The sequence below is a fragment of the Stegostoma tigrinum genome, chromosome 1 (genome assembly GCF_030684315.1).
Source record: "Stegostoma tigrinum isolate sSteTig4 chromosome 1, sSteTig4.hap1, whole genome shotgun sequence".
Taxonomy (NCBI): domain Eukaryota; kingdom Metazoa; phylum Chordata; class Chondrichthyes; order Orectolobiformes; family Stegostomatidae; genus Stegostoma; species Stegostoma tigrinum.
The window spans coordinates 158,209,709-158,234,244 of NC_081354.1; the positions used below are offsets into that span (position 1 = coordinate 158,209,709).

A 24,536-nucleotide genomic window follows, 5' to 3' on the forward strand; every position below is an offset into this window, starting at 1 on the left:
AGCCATGGCCACAGTCCATGTTGCTCAGTAGCCACACTTGTAAGATATCCAAACCTTAAACTGAGAAGTAACATGAGAGTTCATGTTAGGATATAGGCATCGAGGTCGCTCACAGGATACTTGATCCAGATTTTAAAATTGTGGTACTGATGATGAAAGATCACTTGCAGATTGATGAACTTTTTATTGGTGAACTCAGCTGCATAAGGATATGGTAGCTCAACACACCGGCAGTCACTGGCCCCCGCACACGGTGGCAGCTGGTTATGTTGCAAAATCTATCGTCCTTCCTGCAACACTGATCTTGTCATGGGGAAACGAGATGAAGCAGAGTGCTCCACCACCATTCAGATCACTAAGAGCTCTAATACATTTGTTGATCAGGAATTGAGAGATCCCACACGGGTCCCCAGTGGCCTCCTTGGAAAGGGCCAGTAGAATAAAATGTCAGTGCAGCTGTCACCTGGATGACCACTGGGACAGGACAGTCACTTGCTCCTTCACGTCACAGGTCCCACTCTAGCAGGTGGCATAGGGCAGTCACAGTGTCCAAGGTCACTCTCAGTCTACACTGATACTGCCCCTCACAAACCTAGAAGAAAAGGCATCAAGGACATTAGACCTCGTATGTGTCCTGCACATCCTGAGGGGACCTTACGCTGTGACCTCTTCATGTGAAGTCTGCTCGATACCAACCTGCTGTTGGTCCTGGACGTGCTGGCATATCTGTTGCTTCTCCCTAACTCTGCGCCTTCAGTGCATCACAACAACAATCACCCCTAGCTGTGACTGGTTCCCTTAGTCGCACTTGCAATAAACCTGGGTGGCAAACACAGGAACTACACGCATCCACGGCAACGTGAGCAGTCAGCATTCACATCACTCACAAATGATGACGTAGCATAGCCTTCCATTCGTGGGACAGGGAGCACTCTGACAGGACGGGCTACGGAATGCCTTGACGTGCCTTGTTCTGAAGAAGAAATAGGGATAACCCTGAAAATTACAGGCCAGTTAGTCTTACATCAGTAGTGGGCAAATTATTGGAAAGGGCTCGAAGAGATAGGATTTATGATCAGTTGGATCGGCACAGTTTGATTCGTGATAGCATGTATTTGAGAGGGGTAGATCACGCCTCACAAACCTTATTGAATTCTTTGAAGAGGTGACCAAACGCGTGAATGAAGGCAGAGCAGTGGATGTGGTATGCATGGATTTAAGTAAGGTTTTTGCTAAGGCTCCCTGTGGTAGGCTCATGCAGAAAGTAAGGACACATGGGATGGGGGAAATGTGGCAGATTGGATTCAGAATTGGCTGACGCTTAGAAGACAAAGGGTGGTAGTGGACAGAAAATATTCAACATGGTGCTCAGTAACGAGTGGTGTATCACAAGGATCTGTCCTGGGTCCTCTTCTATTGGTGATTTTTGTAAATGATTTGGATGTAGGAGTGGAAGGGTGGATTAGTAAATTGGCAGATGATATGAAGGTGAGTCGCATTGTGGACAGTGCAGAGGGCTGTTCTAGATTACAAAAGGACATTGACAGGATGTAGAGCTGGGCTGAGAAGTGGCAGTTGGAGTTTAACCCAAAAATGTGAGATGATTCATTTTGGAAGAACAAATTTGAAAGCAGAATACAGGGTTAATGGAAAGATTCTTGGCAGTGTGGCGGAGCAGAGGGATCTTACGGTTCATGTCCACAGTTCCCTGAAAGCTTCCACCCAGGTGGATAGAGTTGTTAAGAAGGCATCTGGTGTGTTAACTTTCATTAATAGTGGGATTGAGTTCAAGTGCCGTGAAGTTATGCTCCAGCTATACAATAGCCTGGTTCAGCCACATCTGGAGTATTGTGTCCAGTTCTGGTTGCCTCATTACAAGAAAGATGTGGAAGCACTGGAAAAGGTGCAGAGGAGATTTACCAGGATGTTGCCTGGAATGGAGGGGAGGTGTTATGAAGAAAGGTTGAGAGAGCTAGGGCTTTTCTCTTTGGAACAATGAAGGACGAGAGGTGACTTGATAGAGGTGTACAAAATGATCAGAAGTATAGATAGATTAGACAGCCAGAGACCTTTTCCTAGGGTGGAGGTAGCTGTTACGAGGTGGCATAGTTTTAAAGTGAGTGGAGATAGATACAGGGGAGACGTCAGAGGTAAGTTCTCTACTCAGTGGTTGGGGCGTGGAATGCATTGCCAGAGAGGGTAGTGGAGTTGGCCTCATTAGGGGCATTTACGCATCTATTAGATCGGCACATGGATGATAGTATAAGGTAGGGGTGGGGGTTAGATAGATCTTAGGGTTAGGGTAAAAGTTCGGCACAATATCGTGGCCCAAAGGGCCTGTCCTGTGCTGTACTGTTCTATGTTCTCTGCTCTATAGTACTTTAACATTGGACCTTATTGTGATTAATGCAGCACCAGCCATGTCACATAGCAACAGTGGAATATTGTATGTGCTGCATGAGTCTTGGACTTTGTCCTACAAACATCACATCACCCAAGAAAGCCATCACTGCCTGTTAGAGGAAAATAGAATAAGAATAGTTGGTGGTTGTTTTGGACTGGTGCAGATTAGATGGGCCTGAGGGTCTTTTTCTGTGCTACAGACTTCTATCACTCTGTCAGCATGTCACAGAATACTTACAGTTAATGGTGAGAGAGAATCAGTTTCTTGCCCCATGTACACCATGAAATCTTAAATTGTCTCTGTGCTTCATAGAAGTCCTACAGTGTGGAAACAGGCCCTTCAGCCCAACAAGTCCACAGAGCATTTCACCAGACCCATCCCAGAACACTACAGGCGAATTAGCATGGCCAATCCACCTAGCCTGCACATCTTTGGACTGTGGGAGGAAACTAGAGCACCTGGAGGAAACCCACACACACACAGGAAGAATGTGCAAACTCCACACAGACTGTTGCCCGAGGGTAGAATCGAACCTGGGTACCTGGTGCTGTGTGGCAGCAGTGCTAACTACTGAGCCACCGTGCTGCTTGTACAGTAGCTGATTTGAACCTATTCATGATGGCCTTTACTGTCCATGAAAAATGTCTTAGTTGATTAAAAGAAACAGTCTTGTTAAAATGGAATACTGCAAGAAGATAACGGTTTGACAACAGGCTAATCACCAATCATTCGCCAGATAGGCATGAGCTCATCTCCTGAATGTTTAAATTGAGAATAAAGCTCCCTTTATAAAATAAAAATACAATACTAGAAATGCTGGAGATTTGAATTAAAAACAGGAAGTGTTAGAGAAACTCAGAAGATCTGTGGAGAGGGAAACAGTGTTAAAATCTCAAATCTGGTGTGGCTTTGTCAGAACTGTAAGGGGTTGGAAAAGTAGGGTTTTTTTAATGCTGTTGACAAATGAGGTGGAGAAGCAAATAGAAGTGCCCCCAAGCAAAAGGCAAAGGGAGTGCTACTGACAGTAGAGGAGAGATTCGGATAAAGAGTATGTGTTCTTGTTCATTACTGAAAAGGGGTCAGCTCTGCTGACATCAAACACATAGAAAACAAGACATACTTGTGGGCTGGGGCAGGGACAGTGTTAGCTCATCAAAATGAAGGATACCTATCAAGGTCAGAAGGTATTGAACACAATACTGAGCATGATGACAGTGAAATGCCTGAGCTGAAAATAAGGTGCCATTCATCCAGCTGCATTGGGCTTCAAACAGGAGACGAAGGGCAGAAATGTTAACATGAGAGCAAGATGATTTATTGAAATAGCAAAAAAACTGGAAGGTTGGTATCACTGTTGCAGATCAAGCAGGGATGTTCTGTAAAGCATTTGGTTGTGCCAAAATGGATGAGACGCAATTGAAAGGAGCACAAGTAAAAACTGCTTCACCTGAATGGTGTGTGTGGGGTCTCAGACAAAGAAGGAAGAAAATGTGAACAGGCAACTGTTGGGTACTTCTGTGATTTCATGTAAAGGCACCACGGGAGAATTAAGAGGTGTTGGAGTAACAGAGGAGTGGACCAAATCGTTGTGGAGGGAATGGTCCCTTTGGGATGCTGACAAGGACAGAGGACGGCGTGTCCGGTGTGACCTTTTTTAAGGCGGCTATTGCTTGTGCATCTTCACACCCTTCGCGTGCAAAATGGTATGAGACTCAGAAACTGACGAAAGATCTCATGGACTTTGACGTGAATACTGCATTGCCCGGGATTCATTGGAGGCAGCTTCAGCCCAGCAGCCAGTGGCCTGGATTCCTTTGTGCAGCTTATGTGATGTCTTCATTTCCCAGGACTGGCAACGAGAGGGGTCCTTGGAGCAACTTTAGGATTCTGCAGAGTCTTGCAGCCTGAGATTCCAGCAGCCTGGTGCAGAAACCCTGTTTTAGTGGTGGCTTCCAGGCCGGTATTCCATTGGTCCTGTGTGGTGGTGTAGCAGCAGCACTGTCTTTTCTGAACCCAGCAGCTGTTTTTCTCATCAATGCCTTCCGTTACTAATGCAAGGGTCATGGTATGGCAACTTAAACACTTTTCACTGTGCTTTTATTCGTAAAAAGTACTAGTGACAATAAATGACAATTCTATTCTATTCCTCCCAGTATACACCAGCGAATAAGGTGGTTAGTCCCAGCCTTTCCAACGAGGAGGGAATCACCTATGTCTATTAGATACAAGTATCGGGTTGGATACCAAAGCAGAATTCAAGGCTTGAACCCTCGTCACAATTCTGTGACACTGTCTGAAAATGAGTTCGTATCCTACATCTTACGTCTGTGGTCAGCATGGTTTTGGAAAGAATTCTGAGGGATAGGATTTATGACTATTTGGAAAAGCATAGCGTGATTAAAAGGAGTCAGCATGGCTTTGTGAGGGGCAGGTCATGCCTTACAAATCCTATTTGAGTTCTTTGAGGAGGTCACGAGACAGGTTGACGAGGGTCGAGCAGTAGATGTGGTGTACATGGACTTCAGCAAGGCATTTGATAAGGTTCCCCACGGCAGGGTCATTCATAAAGTCAGGAGGTATGGGATACAGGGTGATTTGGGTGTCTGGATTCAGAATTGGTTGGCTGACAGGAGGCAGAGAGTGGGTGTAGATGGTAACTATTCTGCCTGGAGGTCAGTGCTGAGTGGTGTCCTACAGGGCTCTGTTCTTGGGCCTCTGCTCTTTGTAGTTTTTATAAATGACTTGGATGAGGAGGTTGAGGGGTGGGTTAGTATGTTTGCTGATGACACAAAGGTTGGAGGTGCCGTTGATAGTATCGAGGGCTATTGCAAGCTTCAGCAAGACATTGACAGTATGCAGAGCTGGGCTGAGAAATGGCAGATGGAGTTTAACCTGGATAAATGCGAAGTGATGCATTTTGGAAGGTCAAACTTAAATGCTGAATATAGGATTAAAGGCAGGATTCTCGGCAGTGTGGAGGAACAGCGAGATCTTGGGGTTCAAGTGCATAGCTCCCGCAAAGTTGCCATCCAAGTGGATAAGGTTGTCAAGAAAGCATACGGTGTTTTGGCTTTCATTAACAGGGGGATCGGGTTTAAGAGCCGCGAGGTTTTGCTGCAGCTCTACAAAACCCTGGTGAGACCACACTTGGAATATTGTGTCCAGTTCTGGTCGCCCCATTATAGGAAAGATGTGGAGGCTTTGGACAGGGTGCAAAGGAGGTTTACCAGGATGCTGCCTGGACTGGAGGGCTTGTCTTATGAGGAGAGGTTGACTGAGCTCAGACTTTTCTCTCTGGAAAGAAGGAGAAAGAGAGGTGACCTGATCAAGGTGTACAAGGTAATGAGAAGCATGGATAGAGTCGATAGCCAGAGACTTTTCCTCAGGGCAGGACTGGCTGCCACGAGGGGTCATAGTTTTAAGGTGTTAGGAGGAAGGTATAGAGGAGATGTCAGAGAGAGGTTCTTCACCCAGAGAATTGTGAGCGCATGGAATAGTTTGCCAGTGGTAGTCGTGGAAGCAGAGTCATTAGTGACATTTAAGTGACTGCTGGACATGCACATGGACAGCAGTGAATTGAGGGGAATGTAGGTTAGGTTATTTTATTTTTGGATTAGCATTATTCCACGGCACAACATCGTGGGCCAAAGGGCCTGTACTGACCTGTACTTTTCTATGTTCTATGTTCTACACCTTCAGCCAACAGATGAAAGTGCAGCTCTTAAGTCGTAAAAGGTTGTGACTTCAACAATACAAAATTGAACAATTAACAAGCATTCACCTAATGAAATACAAACAGAACAGTCAGCTTTACACTTCACTCTGGTCGTCTGTAAACTACTTCAAGTTGAACATCAACATGTGGTGACCATGTAAAGCTCCTCCTTGGTAATGATGTTGCATTTCAGGAATAATCTACTGAAAATATTGCTGAGTGAAGACCACCACAGGGCCATGACACAGGTAGACATTTTAATGGGGAGAAAAATCTTCCACTGTATTCTAAATATGCCCCATTAAAGACAGACAACATTGTTACTTCCCTTAAGATCTCCTTTTCTCTAACTTACACAGTAGGCTCACAAGCAGCCTCCATTTTGGAGCATTCCCCAAAGAATCAAAATGTGAAACGTGGAGGCATTGCTGATAGCTCCCTCTGTAACTCAGAAGCCATAGTGATATCTAATGTTGGTTGCGTTAGTTAATTAGTTAAAAACTCTATGTGACATCATTTCTTGGTGATATTTGTTTGGTACAGTTGATCATATGAATAACTCTTAGCTGGTGAATAGGCAGAAACTCATTTAAATATTTGCAACCCATGAAGCTTCTCGGTCAGCACGTTTCATTCCATTCACTGAGTAATTAATAAGTGGACATGTCCATACAATGTACTTTTAGCAAGTAATATGATGCACTGTATTGATTCAATCTGTCTTTGTCTGTTTCACATCCTTGTATAGGTGCTGCACTGAATGATTTATAAAGCTTACTGCAGGACACAGTGTGAGTTCTTATTATATCTAATGCCTAGATGAAAAATTATTATGCCATGGCACATTGAATAGTCTCTTAAAAGTTCAATCATGTTTTATTGGAATACTCATTTATTTGTCCCTTTAATGGAGGTTATCATTACTGTCTTACAAGACGCTTCACGTATGTACATGAGGAATGCAAAGATTTAATTGTTATTACTTTCTTTGCTATAACGTGAACATAAAGAAATGTGGAATGACTAGAAACCAACAAGTCAGGGAAGATGGTTCTGAAAGGTTAACATTTTTAGAAGAATAGGAACATGGATTGCTCTTTGTGTGTGTGTGTTTGTGTGTGTGTGTGTGTGTGTGTGTGTGTCTGTGTCTGTGTCTGTGTGTGTGTATATCTATGTGTGTGTGTGTGTGTGTGTGTGTGTGTGTGTGTGTGTGTGTGTGTGTGTATACATGCACGTGTGTGTACAATTCACAGGTGTGTGATAATGTGACAGGGCAGATTTCATCCTTAAAAAGAGACTGTACGGAACTAATCTCACTGAAAGAAAAACTGAATAAGTGTTGCAAAGCGCTTAGGCAAGTGGTTTTCTAAGTTATTGCACAAGTTGACAATGATTCCAGTGATCCATCAGGTTAACACCCCAGACTGTGTCCATTCCGTCTCATAATAAACTCCATCTAACCCAGAATAAAGTGGGCCACAACTTCACAGTAAACTATCGCTAAGGTGATGGTATTCAGAATAAATCGATTTTTATCTCATCTTCCCTTTACCCTTGACCTGTGGTGGAAATACAAACATTATCCTGAGTTTTTGAGAAAATTTCTGAGAAAAAGGTAGTAATTTTTTAAAACTGAAAATGCACAGCGTATGATTCAGCATCTGAAACCTGGATGTTTTTATCTTTTAGATTCTGATGGAAGAAGAATGAAACAGTTGTAAAGCACCCGTTTCACATTTCTCAGCAAGTTTATCCAGGCTTGGGCCGACAAGTAACATTTGTGCCACACAAATGCCAGGTAATGACCACGTCCGATAACAGACAATTAAACGACTGCCCTTTGATATTCAGTGGCATTACCATCACTGAATCCACAGGCTTTTACGGTCAGTTGCAAAATGGCAATATTTGCCACCGCCATCAAATAAATCTCCACACAAACCTATAATGTGACCTTCTGGTGGCAAGAACCTTGTTTCCTTTGAGGGTGGATTCTCTCTTGACCCGGGGTTGGAGGGAGGTTCAGCCATGCACATTAGAGTGGGTGATTAAAGCAGACAGTTGTGGTGTGACCTACAGTGACTGCATCACAAAAAGTCTATGAAGTAAGCAGCAGGAGGAAGGAGGTATTGGAAAAAAATCACATATTTAAAATGGCATTAGAAAATTACACCTTTGGTCAACGTAGTTGGCTTGATTAAAAGCGTAAACATTTTTAAAAGCGCAATAATTTGTTCACATAAAGCATTTTAAAAATGATATTTCATGTTTGATAGTTAATTCTAAAAAAGTATTAGTTTCAGTTTTTTTTAAAAAACTTAAACATATTTTCAGCAGTGAACAAAGAAATCCATTTCAAAGTTTAAATCTCCTGGGCCTCCTCAACATATTCTTGAATTGAAAAAAGGCCCTTTATGTCTGGTATAAAATTGTAGATTAAAATAAAATTAGATAAATAGATAAAATTCTACATAAAATTCTATAGTATAATTAAATTGGAATGAATAGGCAACTATTTCAAATTCACAAAGATTTCATACTTGCTGTGTAAAGTACTGAACCCTTCTGGGTAATATTTGTTGGTGCACCACAACGTTTGGATTGGCGCTCTACAGTAACACATTTTAAATGTTGCTCCACCATTCTGTAGCACTACTTCATACTGCAGAATCCTGGCTAACATCTGCCTCTCAGCTCCTCGTTTTAATTGAGATTGGCCCTTATTCACTCTTTTCCTTTTTAAATGCTGACTTTTCCTACTTGCCCTCATGTATGTTAAGTTTTATGTTTTATTTCTCACAGGCAACGTAAAAATGACTTCTTCATTAACTGACTTGTTAATACAGTCAAACAGAAGCAAAATGGTAACCAATTTAAGCAGCAAATTTCAACTATAAATTCAGTTGTAGAATTCTGTATCCTTTCTGCTCAGACTAACAAAGATGTTTTCAAAATGCATCTGGAAGATGAAATTTAAGCAAAGAAGTGGAGATGTGTTCCCAAAATAAAGACTGGGTCATTTACTACAAAAAAAGATTTGCCAAGTTACAGAAAGTCAAATGTGATATTTCTTGTGAGCATAATATGCTTTATTCCAATTTCCTAATAACTCACCTGAATAATATTTATACTGTACCATACAAATGCAAGCAGTTTCAATTTTATACAAATCTGAAATCTGTGATCTATATTCAATGCAAAATTCCTCAAACACAAACTTAGAAAAAACAGGATGTAAAGTTTTGTTATAGGGATCTAGTGTGACTTCACGTTCACATCATAAAAGGCTTGTAATCAGTTTAGGAGAATATTTTGGAACATTGTAAATCACTGCCCTCAACATTATCTTACATTTATAACACATCCTACATAAAATATTCAGCTCAATCAGTTGATGCCAGCATTTATACTCCACTCAAAATCAATCATTGTAACCATTTACTAACACTTCTTCCTCAATTGTTTGGTACTTTCCCCTTATATGTATCTATATTGCTTACTTCAACCATTCCCTGCGGTAGTGAGTTTCACATTCTTTTCCTTACTCTTTCATGGAATATTATGACCATTACCCATTGCCCTTGAATTGAGTAGCTTGTTGGGGCTATTTCAGAGGGCAGTGAAGAGTCAATTAGATTGCTATGAGTCTGGAGTCACATTGGAGGCCAGACCAGGTAAGGATGGCAGATTTCCTTCCCTAAAGGACATTAGTGAACCAGGTGGGTTTTTATAAACAATCAGTGATATTGTTACAGTAATATTTCTTGAGATTAGCTTAATTGAATTTAAATTCCACCAGCTGCTGAGGGGATTTGAACTTGTCACTCCAGAGCATTTAGCCGAAGTCCCTGGATTACTAGTTCAGAGACACTACAATTATACCACTATCTCCCCCTAAGCTTCTTCTGGAATTTCTTCATAACTGTCTTATTACTGACAGCCTTAAGTAATGCTTTTTCCTACAAGGAGAATTCTCTCTATATCTGGAGAGAGGCAAATGTAATTCCTCTCTTCAAGAAAGGAAATAGGGAAATCCCCGGCAATGACAGACCTCTAAGTCTCATGTCTGTCGTCTGCAAGGCGTTAGAAACGATTCTGAGGGATAGGATTTATGACCATCTGGAAGAGCATGGCTTGATTAAATGCAGTCAACACGGCTTTGTGAAGGGCAGGTCATGCCTCACAAACCTTATCGAGTTCTTTGAGGATGTGACTAGAAAAGTTGATGAGGGTCGAGCTGTGGATGTGGTCTATATGGACTTCAGCAAGGCATTTGATAAGGTTTCCCATGGTAGGCTCATTCAGAAGGTCAGGAGGAATGGGATACAGGGGAACTTAGCTGTCTGGATACAGAATTGGCTGGCCAACAGAAGACAGCGAGTGATAGTAGAAGGAAAATATTCTGCCTGGAAGTCAGTGGTGAGTGGTGTTCCACAGGGCTCTGTCCTTGGGCCTCTACTGTTTGTAATTTTTATTAATGACTTGGATGAGGGGATTGAAGGATGGGTCAGCAAGTTTGCAGACGACACGAAGGTTGGAGGTGTCGTTGACAGTATAGAGGGCTGTTGCAGGCTGCAGCGGGACATTGACAGGATGCAGAGATGGGCTGAGAGGTGGCAGATGGAGTTCAACCTGGATAAATGCGAGGTGATGCATTTTGGAAGGTCGAATTTGAAAGCTGAGTACAGGATTAAGGATAGGATTCTTGGCAGGGGGATTGAGTTTAAGAGTCGTGAGATCTTGTTGCAGCTCTATAAAACTTTGGTTAGACCACACTTGGAATACTGCGTCCAGTTCTGGTCGCCCTATTATAGGAAAGATATGGATGCTTTGGAGAGGGTTCAGAGGAGGTTTACCAGGATGCTGCCTGGACTGGAGGGCTTATCTTATGAAGAGAGGTTGACTGAGCTCGGACATTTTTCATTGGAGAAAAGGAGGAGGAGAGGGGACCTAATTGAGGTATACAAGATAATGAGAGGCATAGATAGAGTTGATGGCCACAGACTATTTCCCAGGGCAGAAATGGCTAACACGAGGGGTCATAGTTTTAAGCTGGTTGGAGGAAAGTATAGAGGGGATGTCAGAGGCGGGCTCTTTACACAGAGAGTTGTGAGAGCATGGAATGCGTTGCCAGCAGCAGTTGTGGAAGCAAGGTCATTGGGGACATTTAAGAGACTGCTGGACATGCATATGGTCACAGAGATTTGAGGGTGCATACATGAGGATCAATGGTCGGCACAACATCGTGGGCTGAAGGGCCTGTTCTGTGCTGTACTGTTCTATGTTCTATGTTCTATCTACTCTATCAAAACCTTTAGTCATTTGAAGTCTTTGCTGAGTCATTGCAACCTTGTTTTTCTGAGATAGGAAAAAGACACTCAGCCTTTCTAATATGTATACCATTACACTTCTGGTAGCAGCTCTGCAATTCTTCTCTGAACCCTTTCCAGTGCCTCCATATCCATTTCACACAGTACTTAATAAGTATGGTCCAACCAAGTCATGATATAGATCATTTCTATACTTCTGAATTTTATCTCTCTAGAACTAATGTCTACTGTGCAGCTTGATTTTCTTATTGCCTTGACAACCTGGATCGTAATTTTTAATAACTGGTAAATTTGTACCCTGAAATCCCTTTCGTGTCTCTAGCCCATCAAGACTTGCATCTTCCTGGTAATAACAGACCTCAATTCCAACCATAACATATGATTTCATATTCATGTTGAATCAAATTTCCCAATTATTTGACCTTTTATATAGGCAACATAATAAAATTTCTCAAAGCACTTCTGATTGAAATATGACAGACAAAGTGGCAGACTATTCAGAAAGGTGGCTGAAAGTAATTTGAAAATACTCTGCAACAGTCTTAAAATACAGCATGGGTATTGGTGATACAATGAGGTTTAGGGATGGAGTCCGAGAAAGTTGGTCAAAGCTCTTCAATCCGTGAAGTAACGGCAGGACTACTGAACAGGCGCCTGGTGTTGGAGAATTATACAGTATCCCCTAGGGGTGTGCAGCTGCATGTGAAAGATTGAGGCAAAATTACAGAGTGATTCATGAACATGGAAAAGGTCATTAAGAATGATTTACCCTCCCTGGTGAAAACAGGAAATCAGTTGATGAGTTGGCCCTGGAGAGATGATTGTCCCCTTCTCGCCACCTCACCCATTAAGGTCACTTAATGGCCTCAACTCACCAGTGGCTCAATTACCTGCCTTCCCAGCAGATAGGAGAGGTAGGTAGTTTGCCAAATCAAGTGAACGTGTGGGTTCAAAGTGGCAGGGGTTCCAAATGTCTCAATCTGGGTGTAATCGGAGGTAAAGGTGAGGGGCAAGGAGGGGGCCTCTGAAAGACACCCTTCCGTCCTTGCCTCCAACCCCACCCCCTGACACTTACCTCACCATAACTGCATCATGTGATAAGAAGTACCCATGAGGTGCTGAAGCTGCCAGCCGCTGATTGGTAGACAGCATCTGGTCACCTGGGACACCAGTGCCAAAGTCTATGATAGGTCAAGAAACTCAAACACGCTTGGCAAGTCAGCTCGTAAAGATGCCCCCGATGCATGATAAGTGTAGTTTTCTTGGGGTGGGGGGGTGATGTGTCAATCACCACCTAACACAATTGGCTCATGCTTTAAATTCAGGAAAGATTTACAATGATTTTGTCAGGGTTGGAGGGTTTGAGTTACAGGGAGAGGCTAAATAGGCTGAGGCTATTCCCCCTGGAGTGTCGGATGCTGAGGGATGACCTTATAAAGGTTTATAAAATCATGAGGAGCATGGATAGGGTGAATCGAAAAGGACTTTTCCCTAGGGTGGAGGGCATAGGTTTAAGGTGACCAAGGAAAGATGGAAAAGGGACCCAAGGGGCAACCTCTTCATACAGAGGATGGTGCATGAATGGAATGAGCTGCCAGAGGAACAAAGAACGAAGAAACCTACAGCACAGGAACAGGCCCTTCGGCCCTCCAAGCCTGCGCTGATCAAGATCCTCTGTCTAACCTGTCATCTATTTTCTAACGGTCTGTGTCCATTTGCTCCCTGCCCATCCATGTACCTGTCCAAATATATCTTAAAAGACGCTAACGTGTCTGCGTCTACCACCTCCGCTGGCAACGTGTTCCAGGCACCCACCACCCTCTGTGTAAAGAACTTTCCACACATATCTCCCTTAAACTTTCCTCCTCTCACTTTGAACTCATGACCCCTAGTAATTGAGTCCCCCACTCTGGGAAATAGCTTTTTGCTATCCACCCTGTCTATACCCCTCATGATTTTGTAGACCTCAATCAGGTCCCCCCTCAATCTCCGTCTTTCTAATGAAAATAATCCTAATCTACTCAACCTCTCTTCATAGCTAGCGCCCTCCATACCAGGCAACATCCTGGTGAACCTCCTCTGCACCCTCTCCAAAGCATCCACATCCTTTTGGTAATGTGGCGACCAGAACTGCACACAGTACTCCAAATGTGGCCGAAACAAAGTCCTATACAACTGCAACATGACCTGCCAACTCTTGTACTCAATACCCCGCCCAATAAAGGAAAACATGCCATATGCCTTCTTGACCACCCTATTGACCTGCGTTGTCACCTTCAGGGAACAATGGACCTGAACACCCAGATCTCTCTGTTCATCAATTTTCCCGAGGACTTTTCCATTTACTGTATAGTTTGCCCTTGAATTTGATCTTCCAAAATGCATCACCTTGCATTTGCCCAGATTGAACTCCATCTGCCATTTATCTGCCCAACTCTTCAGTCTATCTATATTCTGCTGTAATTTCTGACAGTCCCCTTCACTATCAGCTACTCCACCAATCTTAGTGTCATCAGCAAACTTGCTGATCAGACCACCTGTACCTTCCTCCAGATCATTTACATATATCACAAACAACAGTGGTCCCAGCACAGATCCCTGTGGAACACCACTGGTTACAGGTCTCCAATTTGAGAAACTCCCTTCTACTACTACCCTCTGTTTCCTGTTGCCCAGCCAGTTTTTTATCCATCTAGCTAGCACACCCTGGACCCCATGTGACTTCACTTTCTCCATCAGCCTGCCATGGGGAACCTTATCAAACGCCTTACTGAAGTCCATGTATATGACATCTACAGCCTTTGCCTCATCAATCAACTTTGTCACGTCCTCAAAGAATTCTATTAAGTTGGTAAGACATGACCTTCCCTGCACAAAACCATGTTGCCTATCACTGATAAGCCTATTTTCTTCCAAATGGGAATAGATCCTATCCCTCAGTATCTTCTCCAGTAGCTTCCCTACCACTGATGTCAGGCTCACCGGTCGATAATTACCTGGATTATCCTTGCTGCCCTTGTTAAACAAGGGGACAACATTAGCAAGTCTCCAGTCCTCCGGGACCTCACCCGTGTCTAAGGACACTGCAAAGATATCTGTTAGGGCCCCGGCTATTTCCTCTCTCGCTTCCCTCAGTAACCTGGGATAGATCCCATCCAGACCTGGGGACTTGTCGACCTTAATGTCTTTTCGGATACCCAACACTTCCTCCTTCCTTCTGTCAACTTGACCTAGAGTAAGCAAACATCTATCCCTAACCTCAACATCTGTCATGCCCCTCTCCTTGGTGAATACCGATGCAAAGTACTCGTTAAGAATGTCGCCCATTTTCTCTAACTCAGCGCATAACTTTCCTTCTTTGTCCTTAAGTGGGAAGTGGTGGAGGCTGGTACAATTACAATATTTAAAAGGCATCTGGATGGGTATATGAATAGGAATTGTTTTCAGGCATATAGGCCAGGCTGGCAAATGGGACTGGATTAATTTAGGATAGTTGGTGGGCCTGGACAAATTGAATTAAAAGGACTGTTTCTGTGCTGTACGGCTCTTTGAGTCCAAAAAGAAAGGAAAAATCACACCAATTTACTTGTCCAGCTAAGGAAACAGGGAGCTAGTGGAGGTCAGTGGGGGCAATATTTACTGTGAATTACTGTGTGGCAGCCACTATTCTACACATGCTGGAGTTTGTACTAGGAGGAGGTCAGAGGACAGTGAAGAGAATGTTTTACAAGGCTTGAGGTAAGAAAAGCAGGAAAGCCTCTCTCTGTTGAAGTGATGAATTTGGGATGAAGATGGGTATTGTTACTGAAGTGAAAGTATGCTGCAGGGACTGTTGACAGATCGGATATGGATTGTGGGACTCAGAGTTAATGAGAACATTGACATTTGCATGCCAGGAGGGTCAGTCTGTGGGCAAGAGCCATAATGGAAATTTCAATCATCTATTTTTGGCAGGAGCTGAATAAAATGGCTTCAGTTTCCCAATATTCAATTGAAAGAATTAATTGAGATTAGATAGGCAAACTGATAGCATAGATGTGGTTGTGCAACTCAGGCTGGCAGTGAAGGTTAAGAACAGAGTCTTAGAGTACATATAGTTGACCGTGGCGTGGGCCAAGTAATTATAATTGGGAATATGAAGACCCCCACAGAGCTACATAGAAGCTGAAGCAGATCAAAGATAATGATGATGGATACAGCAACTGATCATGGAAAACAGGTCAATGACTGACAGCATACTATGATTGCAGTCACAGAGGATTTAATTTATGACTTTGACTAAGGTGGTGTTGGCAGGGCAGAAACCAGACTTTTTGAGAAACATTGGGATCACAAAGCAGTATGGCAAGAGTAGACTCACATATCTTGGGGGCGGACGCCAGGTTAGATTCAGCATTGATAGCTGGAAAGTGTGCAGCAACTGAAGGTAACCATTTTTTGAAGGATGATGAGCAAAGTAGAATGTGACGTCAATGATAACACATTTCCAATGAAGGATATCTGAAAAACTGGAGCTGTTTATGCACTTTCATACTTTGGAGCAAGGATATGGTTCAATATTCGGAAACCTAATGTAGCCACATGCAGGTATTTAGTTTTTTTCTCTTGTTAAACATCAAATCTAAACAGTATTTGGACACTAATAAGCAAAACTTTAAGTGTATGAGCCTGCTCTGATTTGTGTAGCCAAAGGAATAAGTGAAGCAAACAGTATAAGTCAAATTTGAAAGTACAATGTTAAATTCCTTGGGATTTTTGTTACCTTAAAGGCACTATATAATTGTAAGTTGTTGTATCACTCAAAACAGGTAATGGTCTCAAACAGTAACTACATGTGTAAGTGTGGCCTCAGGTTCAAAAAATGTTTATTGCTATTGGAAATAACTCATAAAAAGAACATGCTGTTGCTTTATATTAGTAAGGTAAGGTTAGTTGAAGTGCTAGGAGATCAGAATCTAGTTATTTCAAACTTACACGTGAAATGAATTTAGTCACCAGTAAAACTGGGATATGTCCCAATGAGTTGACCTGCAACTGACCTACACTTTCAACCAAAACAACAAAAAGGACAAAAGAGAGTTACGGCACAGGAAACAGGCTCTTCGGCCTTCCACGCCTGTGCTGATCATCACGACGCAAGTAAACTAAATAAACAAACCTCCTGCCCTTACTCGGCCCGTATCCCTCTATTTCCTCCCTGTTCATGTAATCATCCAGATGCCTCTTAAATGTCGCTAATGTGCCCACTTCCACCACCTCATCTGGCAGTGCAACCCAGCCTCCTTCCACTCTCTGCATGAAAAACTTTCCTCGTATATCTCCCTCGAACTTTTCCCTCTCAACTTGAAACCTGTGTCCACTTGTAATTGAAACTTCAACCCTGGGAGAAAGCCTCTGACTATCCGCCCTATCTATGTCCCTCATAATTTTGTCACTCGCTATCAAGTCTCCTCTCAACTGCCATCTTTCCAGTGAAAACAATCCTAGTCTTTTTAACCTTTCCTCATAATCAATCCCCTGGAGACCAAGCAACTTCCTGGTGAACCTTCTCTGTACTCTCTTCAAAGTTTCCATATCCTTTTGGTAATTTGGCGACCAAAACTGCATACAATTCTTGAAACGCAGCCTAATGTGGTTTTTATAAAGCTGCAACATGTTTTGCCAACTCTTGTAATCCATGCCCCGGCCCATGAAGGCAAGCATGCCATGTGCCTTCTTAATTACTTTGGCCACCTGTGTTGCCACTTGTAGGGAACTGTGGGCCTGCTCTCCCAGATCCGTCTGTATGTTAATGTTCCTAAGGGTTCTGCCATTAACAGTATAATTCACACCTGAATTTGATCCTCCAAAATGCATCACCTCATATTTGTCTGAATTAAACTCCATCTGCCATTTCTGTGCCCAAATCACCAATCTATCTATATCTCCCTGACCCTAACTGCTAAAGGCTTTTCATGGCCCCTTTCAGCCTTCCTAATCCTGTTCTTTCTTAATTTCTCTACTCTCCTCAAAGGCTTTGTCAGTTTGTAGCTGCCTAGACATACAGTATGCTTTCCTTTTTCCTTTTGACTAAGCTTACAATTTCCCTTGTCTTCCGTGGTTCCGAGATCCCGCCATTCCTATCCTTCAGTATTCCTTGCACGTCCTGCACTTTAATCAACTAGTCTTTAAGAGCCTCCCACATGCCAGATGTAGATTTGCCCTCAGATAACTGCTCCCAATCCACATTCCCCAGATCCTGTCTAATGTGGATGTAATCAGCCTTTGCCCAATTAAGCACACTCACCCGAGGGCCACTCTTGTCCTTATCCATGGCTACTTGAAATCTTATGGAGCTATGGTCCCTAAGCCCAAAATGTTCTACAGAAACAGTGACCACCTGTCCTGGCTCATTCCCTAGTACCAAGTCTAGTATGGCCTCCTCTCTGGTTGGATTGTCACCAGACTGTCTCAAAAGCCTTCCTGGATACGTCTAAAAAATTGCTGGCTCTAAGGGAGTCCCAGTCAATAAGAGGAAAGTTGAATTGACCCACCACACCGACCCTGCTTTTTTTTTACACCTTTCCAGTATCTGACTACATACCTGCTCCTCTGTCTCCTATAAGTCTATAGAAAACTCCCACCGTTGTGGTTTCACCCTTCCTATTCCTGAGCTCCACCCATATTGTCTCGCTACAAGATCCCTCTGATGTGTCCTCCCTCAACACAGCTGTGATATCATCCCTAATCGACAATGCAATCCCCTCCCCCATCCCTTTTGTTTCCCTTTCTGTCCCGTCTAAGTCAGCGATATCCTGGAATGTTAAGCTGCCATTCCTGTCCCTCCTTTAACCATGTTTCCATAATGGCAGTACCATCATAATTCCATGCTGTAATCTATGCTCTTAGTCCATCTGTCTGACCTTCAATATTTCTTGCTTTGAAATAAATGCACTCCAGATATTTAGTCCCTCTGAGCCCTGCGACTTCCCTCTGCCTACTGTTACTCTGCGCTATGCATATCTCAGTCTCTCCTTTGTCCCTGCACCAATGGGCCTGTTGTTCCAGTTCCCGCCTCCCTGCCACTCTAATTTAAACCCTCTCGAAGAGCTCGAGCAAATCTCCTGTTCAGGATATTGGTGTGCCTCCAGTTCAGGTGCAACCCATCCTTCTTGTACAGGTCTCACCATGCCCAGATGACATCCCAATGAGCTACATACCTAAAGCCCTCCTTCCTACACCACCTCTGTGGCCACACGTTCAACTGTACTCTCTCTCGATTCCTGGCCTCACTAGCCCATGGCACAGGTAATAATCCTGAGATTACTAGCCTGGTAGTCCTGCTTCTTAGCTCCCTACTTAACTCCCTCAATTGTTTTCGTACAATCTCTTCCTGCTTCCTACCTATGTCATTTGTGCCAATGTGGACAATGACTTCTGCCTGTTTTGCCTCCCATTTCAGGGTGTCCTGTACCCATTCCGAGACATCCAGGACCCTGGCACCAGGGAGGCAACACACCATCCTAGAGTCTCCTTCACAGCCGCAGAAACACCTGTCTGTGCCCCTGACTATCGAGCCACCAACTACTATCTCTCGCCTGAACTTTGCCCCACCCTGCTCTACAGCAGAACCAGCTGTGGTGCCACAGGTCTGGCTGCTGCTTGTACTATCTCCTGTGAGGCTATCCCCACCCCTAACAGTATCCAAAATTCTCTTTGAGAGGGGAATATCCACAGCAGATTCCTGCCTGTCTCTCCTGACAGTCACCCATCTGTCTGTCTGGACCTGTGGTTTAACCATCTCCCTAAAGCTAGTGACTATCACTCCCTCTGTCCCCTGTATGCAGTGCGGTGTGTCCAGCTGCTTCTCTAACCAAACCACACGGTCTGTGAGGAGCTGCAGCTGGTCACACTTCCTGCAGATGCAGTTTTCAGGGACATGCTCCCTGCTTTCCCACATCTGACAGGAGGAGCATACTTCCACCCTAACTGCCATCTCCGCCCTTGTACACTTAAAAAAAAACAAGAGTCTTACCTTGCCTGTCCTCTTTGCAGTTTTTTGGTTCGAGGAGATGGCAGGGAGGAACACTACACTAATGTAGTGTTTTGGGTTTGGCCACTCCTTGACACCAGTTCCTGTGTGATATTCAGGCCAGTCATGGTGGCTGCAGCACCGTCTCCCAGAATTTTATTCTTCATCATAAAAGATCATCCCTATTCCCAATGTTCCTAGCCTGTCTCTTGAAATTGCTAATTAGTCAGGCTATCGCCTCCTTTCTGGAACCTCATCTCAGTTTCAATCATTGTTCAAACCCGAGTTTAAATATTCCCATGGTAGACATCTGTCTAACTTCATTAAATCACCCACAGAAATAATGAGTTTGGCAGGTCTCCTTCCCAATAGAAATCGTGGTCCTGCCGATACAATGACAACAGCTTCAGTGTCACTTTAATCAATATTTATTATTATCTTTAACTGTGGACTATTTGTCCAAACCTCTAGGTTCTGTTCCAGGGAAATAGCATGAGAATAGTATACCATCTCATTTAAGAACTTTGGAAAACCCTGACTGGTGGAGAGAATGGAGGGGGTTGGGGGTGGAAGCAATAAGCAAGATCTGCCATCCCCAGTGTTTTCAACATCCACTGGGGTATGCCCGGGAATGTTAGTGGGCAATCCCAGAATTGACAACCAGTATATTTGCTGTAATTCCAAGCAGAGACCAGAACTGCTAACTGGTGCCATGAGACCCATGCTGTGGTTTTAAGGAGCATTTGTAACACTGTTTCCCGACAGGGAGCAAGTACAATTTCCTAAACCTTAAGTCAGGTCAGGATCTACAGGTTCCTCATAAGGAGCAGTAAGGAAGCGCAGCAATTATTTGACATTTCTTTTGAGGTCTTCAATTACCTGTGCTGATTATTAAATTGACCCAATGCCTAAGATTTAAGACATGGCCAACATCCTCTTTTGGCTATGGATGTGTACTTTAGTCCTCTGCACATCTGGTGGGGGAACAGGAGACCACGAAGTTCAGGCCCAGTATACTACCAGAGTGTTTGGTTATGGCCAATATCATATGGTGCTCTCACAATAAACAATACTGGCTCCTTAGCTTCCTCATTTGAATGAGTCCCTTAATGTAAACAAACCCAGCTTGCAGATCTATAATTCAGTCTTAAACTACAGGAGTATTCTGCATTTAAAGCCACACAAGATGCTAGTCCCAAGCATTTTGTTATAAGCAGTCTGTAAAAAAGCAGTGTTCAGCACACGTTCAGGGACTTACTGCTGCCCAGTCCTTCTGAGTGTAAAATCAAGACATTTGTACAAAAATGTTTCTTTTTATGCTCTCTGTAGGCAGGTTGTTGTTTCCTGTCCCAGTTACTGAATTTGGCAGCCTACAATGCTGGATAATCCAGTACTGAGTGAAGCCAATGAGCTTTAACGTAACTTACTTACTTTGTGTGAATAATGTGGGTCCACAATTCTTGCCAATCCAAAGTCACCAATTTTCAACACAAGATCTTCGGTGTTGATAAAGATATTGGCTGGCTTTAGATCTCTGTGCAGTATGTTAGCTGAGTGAATATATTTGAGTCCGCGAAGTAGCTGGTACATAAAAAGCTTAGCGTGTTCCTCTGAGAGGGGACCCTGCTCCAAAAGGCGAGCAAGGTCTGTGTCCATGTGTTCTTGGACTATGTACACCACACTCAACCTCCAGATATCGCGAGGTATATCACTTCCTTTGGGGCCGAGGACCTCAAAAACCTTCACGATGTTGTCATGATCCAATCGACGGACAATTTTGATCTCCCGTAGGGCGTGCTTGATACTTCGCGAGTCACTAATAATGATCTTCTTCACTGCAACCTTACGGTAGCTTTGGCTGTCTATTGCTGCAAAAACCAATCCGTTGGCGCCATATCCCAAAGGTTTCAACTCAATATAACGGGCACCTAGATCAAACCCATGGACATGGGTGATGCAGTCAAACTTTTCTGCCATTGCCCTAATCAATTAAATTCTCAGGGCACTGGCTGCTGTGTTTCTTTTACTCATCCAGGGGCCTTGAGGAGTACTCAAATCTTTTTTTTTTCAAAGCTTGATAATATGAAAAGATAGAGCTCCCAGTGTTTTGCTGAAGAGGTCTATTCTTCAGGTGGCATGCCTTATAGACACATTTCACAGATATTCTGTGTCTGCTTGGATTTCCATGAAGCTTTGCAGCAACACAGGCAGAAATGCAATTGTCTTGTTCAACAGTAGTTCTCCTGCTGTTCTTCACAGCTCATTGAGATTTTTATTGCCATTCAATTCTGCCAATATTACGTAAACAGTTTGGCCTTGTTCCACACCAAGACTCCTCCTGAAAGAAAAGAAAGATTTACATATATAGGAAATCTCCAGAAGCTAAACAATAAAGATTACGTGAACAATTCTCTAACAACACCGAGAAATAAAAGACTCAAATGCTAAGATCAATTCCTTAAAGAAATAATAACGAGTCAAGTAAAATCTCATGGGACTGAACTAAAAATAGAGGATCTATGTTTTCAAAATTTATTCAAGGTTTCATTAATGACTGTTGACAAATGCATTGCCTATTATACAAAGAACAACAAAGAAACCTACAGCACAGGAATAGGCCCTTTGGCCCTCCTAGCCTGCGCTGATCAAGATCCTCTGTCTAACCTGTCATCTATTTTCTAACGGTCTGTGTCCATTTGCTCCCTGCCCATCCATGTACCTGTCCAAATATATCTGAAAAGACGCTAACGTGTCTGCGTCTATCACCTCCGCTGGCAACGCGTTCCAGGCACCCACCACCCTCTGTGTAAAGAACTTTCCACGCATGTCTCCCTTAAACTTTCCTCCTCTCACTTTGAACTCATGACCCCTAGTATTTGAATCCCCCACTCTGGGAAAAAGCTTTTTGCTATCCATCGTCTATACCCCTCATGATTTTGTAGACCTCAATCAGCTCCCCACTCAATCTCCGTCTTTCTAATGAAAATAATCCTAATCTACTCAACCTCTCTTCATAGTTAGCACCCTCCATACCAGGCAACATCCTGGTGAACCTCCTCTGCACCCTCTCCAAAACATCCACATCCTTTTGGTAATGTGGCGGCCAGAACTGTACACAGTACTCCAAATGTGGCCGAACCAAAGTCCTATACAACTGCAACATGACCTGCCAACTCTTGTACTCAATACCCCGCCCAATGAAGGAAAGCATGCCATATGCCTTCTTGACCACCCTATTGACCTGCGTTGTCACCTTTGGGGAACAATGTACCTGAACACCCAGATCTCTCTGTTCATCAATTTTCCCTAGGACTTTTCCATTTACTGTATAGTTTGCCCTTGAATTTGATCTTCCAAAATGCATCACCTCGCATTTGCCCGGATTGAACTCCATCTGCCATTTATCTGCCCAACTCTCTGAATCACACAAGTCAGGAAGATCCAAGACTGGGTCAAAGTCTACGTTGAGATAGTTGATCACAACAAGGACAATGCAGGCACCTTATAAAGGACTGTTAAAACAGATTCATTCACAGGATGTGAGCACCACTGGCCATGCCCAGTTGTCTTTGAGGGCGTTGGCATGAGCAGCCTTTTTGAATCGCCACATTCTGTATTTTTGGACTGGTTATGCAGGTTAACACAGCTTATGGCTATCCATTGAGAAGTTCAAGTGTGAAATAATGCATTTTGGTAGGAAGAGCTTGGACAGGTAATACAAAACAAGCTGCATAAATCTAAAAGGGGTGGAGGAGCAGAGGGACCTCGGTGAACAAGTGCAAATATCACTGAAGGTGGCAGGACAGGTGGAAACAGCAATTAGTAAGGAAATAAATCCTGGGCTTTATTAATAGGAATTTGAAGTGCAACAGTAACTTGTGTAAGATACCTGTTAGACCTCAACTGGTGTACAGTTTGCGCACAACTCTATGGGAAGGATATGAATGCATTGGAGAGAGGGCAAGATTAATGCCAGGGATGAGAAACTTCAGTGTAAGGATAGATTGGAGAGGTTGGAGTTATTCTGTTTGGAAAGAAGGCTGAGGGGAGACCGGATAGAAATATTCCTATTCATGGGGGAGTGGGATAGAGCAGACAGGGAGAAATTGATCCCAATCAAAAATGGATTGAGAATATGATGTCACAGATTTAAGGCGATTTGTAAAATAAGCAAGGGTGATGTGAGACTAACCAATGAGTGTTTCCGGTCTGAAATGCACAGTTTCAAACTGTGATGAAGGTAGGTTCAATCAAGGCATTCAATTATTTCAATGGAAATGATATGCAAGTGTATGGGGAAAAAGGAGAATGGCGCAAGTTTATGGTGCTCATTTGTTGAGCCAATGCAGACATGATGGGCCAAATGGCCTCCTTTTGCACTGTAACACTTCTGCAATTCAGTAACCAACATATGCAAGCTCCCTTTCAAGCCATACTTCCTGAGTTGGTGATGTATCATCTTTCACTACCACTGGGTCAAACACCTGGGGACTATCTCCCTAACAGCACCATGGGTGTACCTACACCAAACAAGCTGCAGTGTTTCAACAAGGGGCTCTTTCAGCACATTCTCAAGGGCGATCAGAGATGTGCACAAAGTGGCACTCATATCTCATGACAAAAATAAAAGAAAGACAGACAGTGCCCACAGAACTAAATCCCAGCATAGATCAGCGCTTTCAAGAAAGGGTAAGAATGGAATTCTAGTTTGTTCAGGAGTTCAAAGGATTAGGACTTGTTTTTGTGTGATACTGTAAACGAAATGAAGTACATTTCAGGAGAGTTACAAATTGGACAGCCAGCACATTATTACCCACCTTACACTACAAAATAAAGTCAAAATCTATCCCAAAATGTATATTCAAATTCCTCAGCTGAACCAGTAGTTGCTCTAGAAGCAGGTTATAATATTGCCACCAGGGAGGTTCCCTTGCTTTCCTGGTTTAACCACATGTTCTGTATAGGTTAGTATCAATGTAAATGTTATCCGTTACAATTTATTTTTTCCAGTTTCCTCTCCTATTTTTCACTTGTTCATTGAATGTAGATGTCACCGGCTGGGCAAGTACTTATTGC

The 24,536-nt window shown here is 43.3% G+C and overlaps 1 protein-coding gene across 3 annotated transcripts in view; it reads right to left on the reverse strand.

The window, feature by feature from the left end:
- Nucleotides 1-24,536, reverse strand: part of LOC125457474 (mitogen-activated protein kinase 4-like) — a 133,924-nt gene that overhangs the window by 55,400 nt on the left and 53,988 nt on the right. For all 3 annotated transcript variants that reach the window (XM_048541730.2, XM_059649677.1, XM_048541817.2), the window contains exon 2: nt 20,892-21,798. In XM_048541730.2, coding sequence (XP_048397687.1) covers nt 20,892-21,437 — 546 coding nt within the window. In that variant the 5' untranslated portion in view covers nt 21,438-21,798. The remainder of the gene's footprint in view (nt 1-20,891; nt 21,799-24,536) is intronic.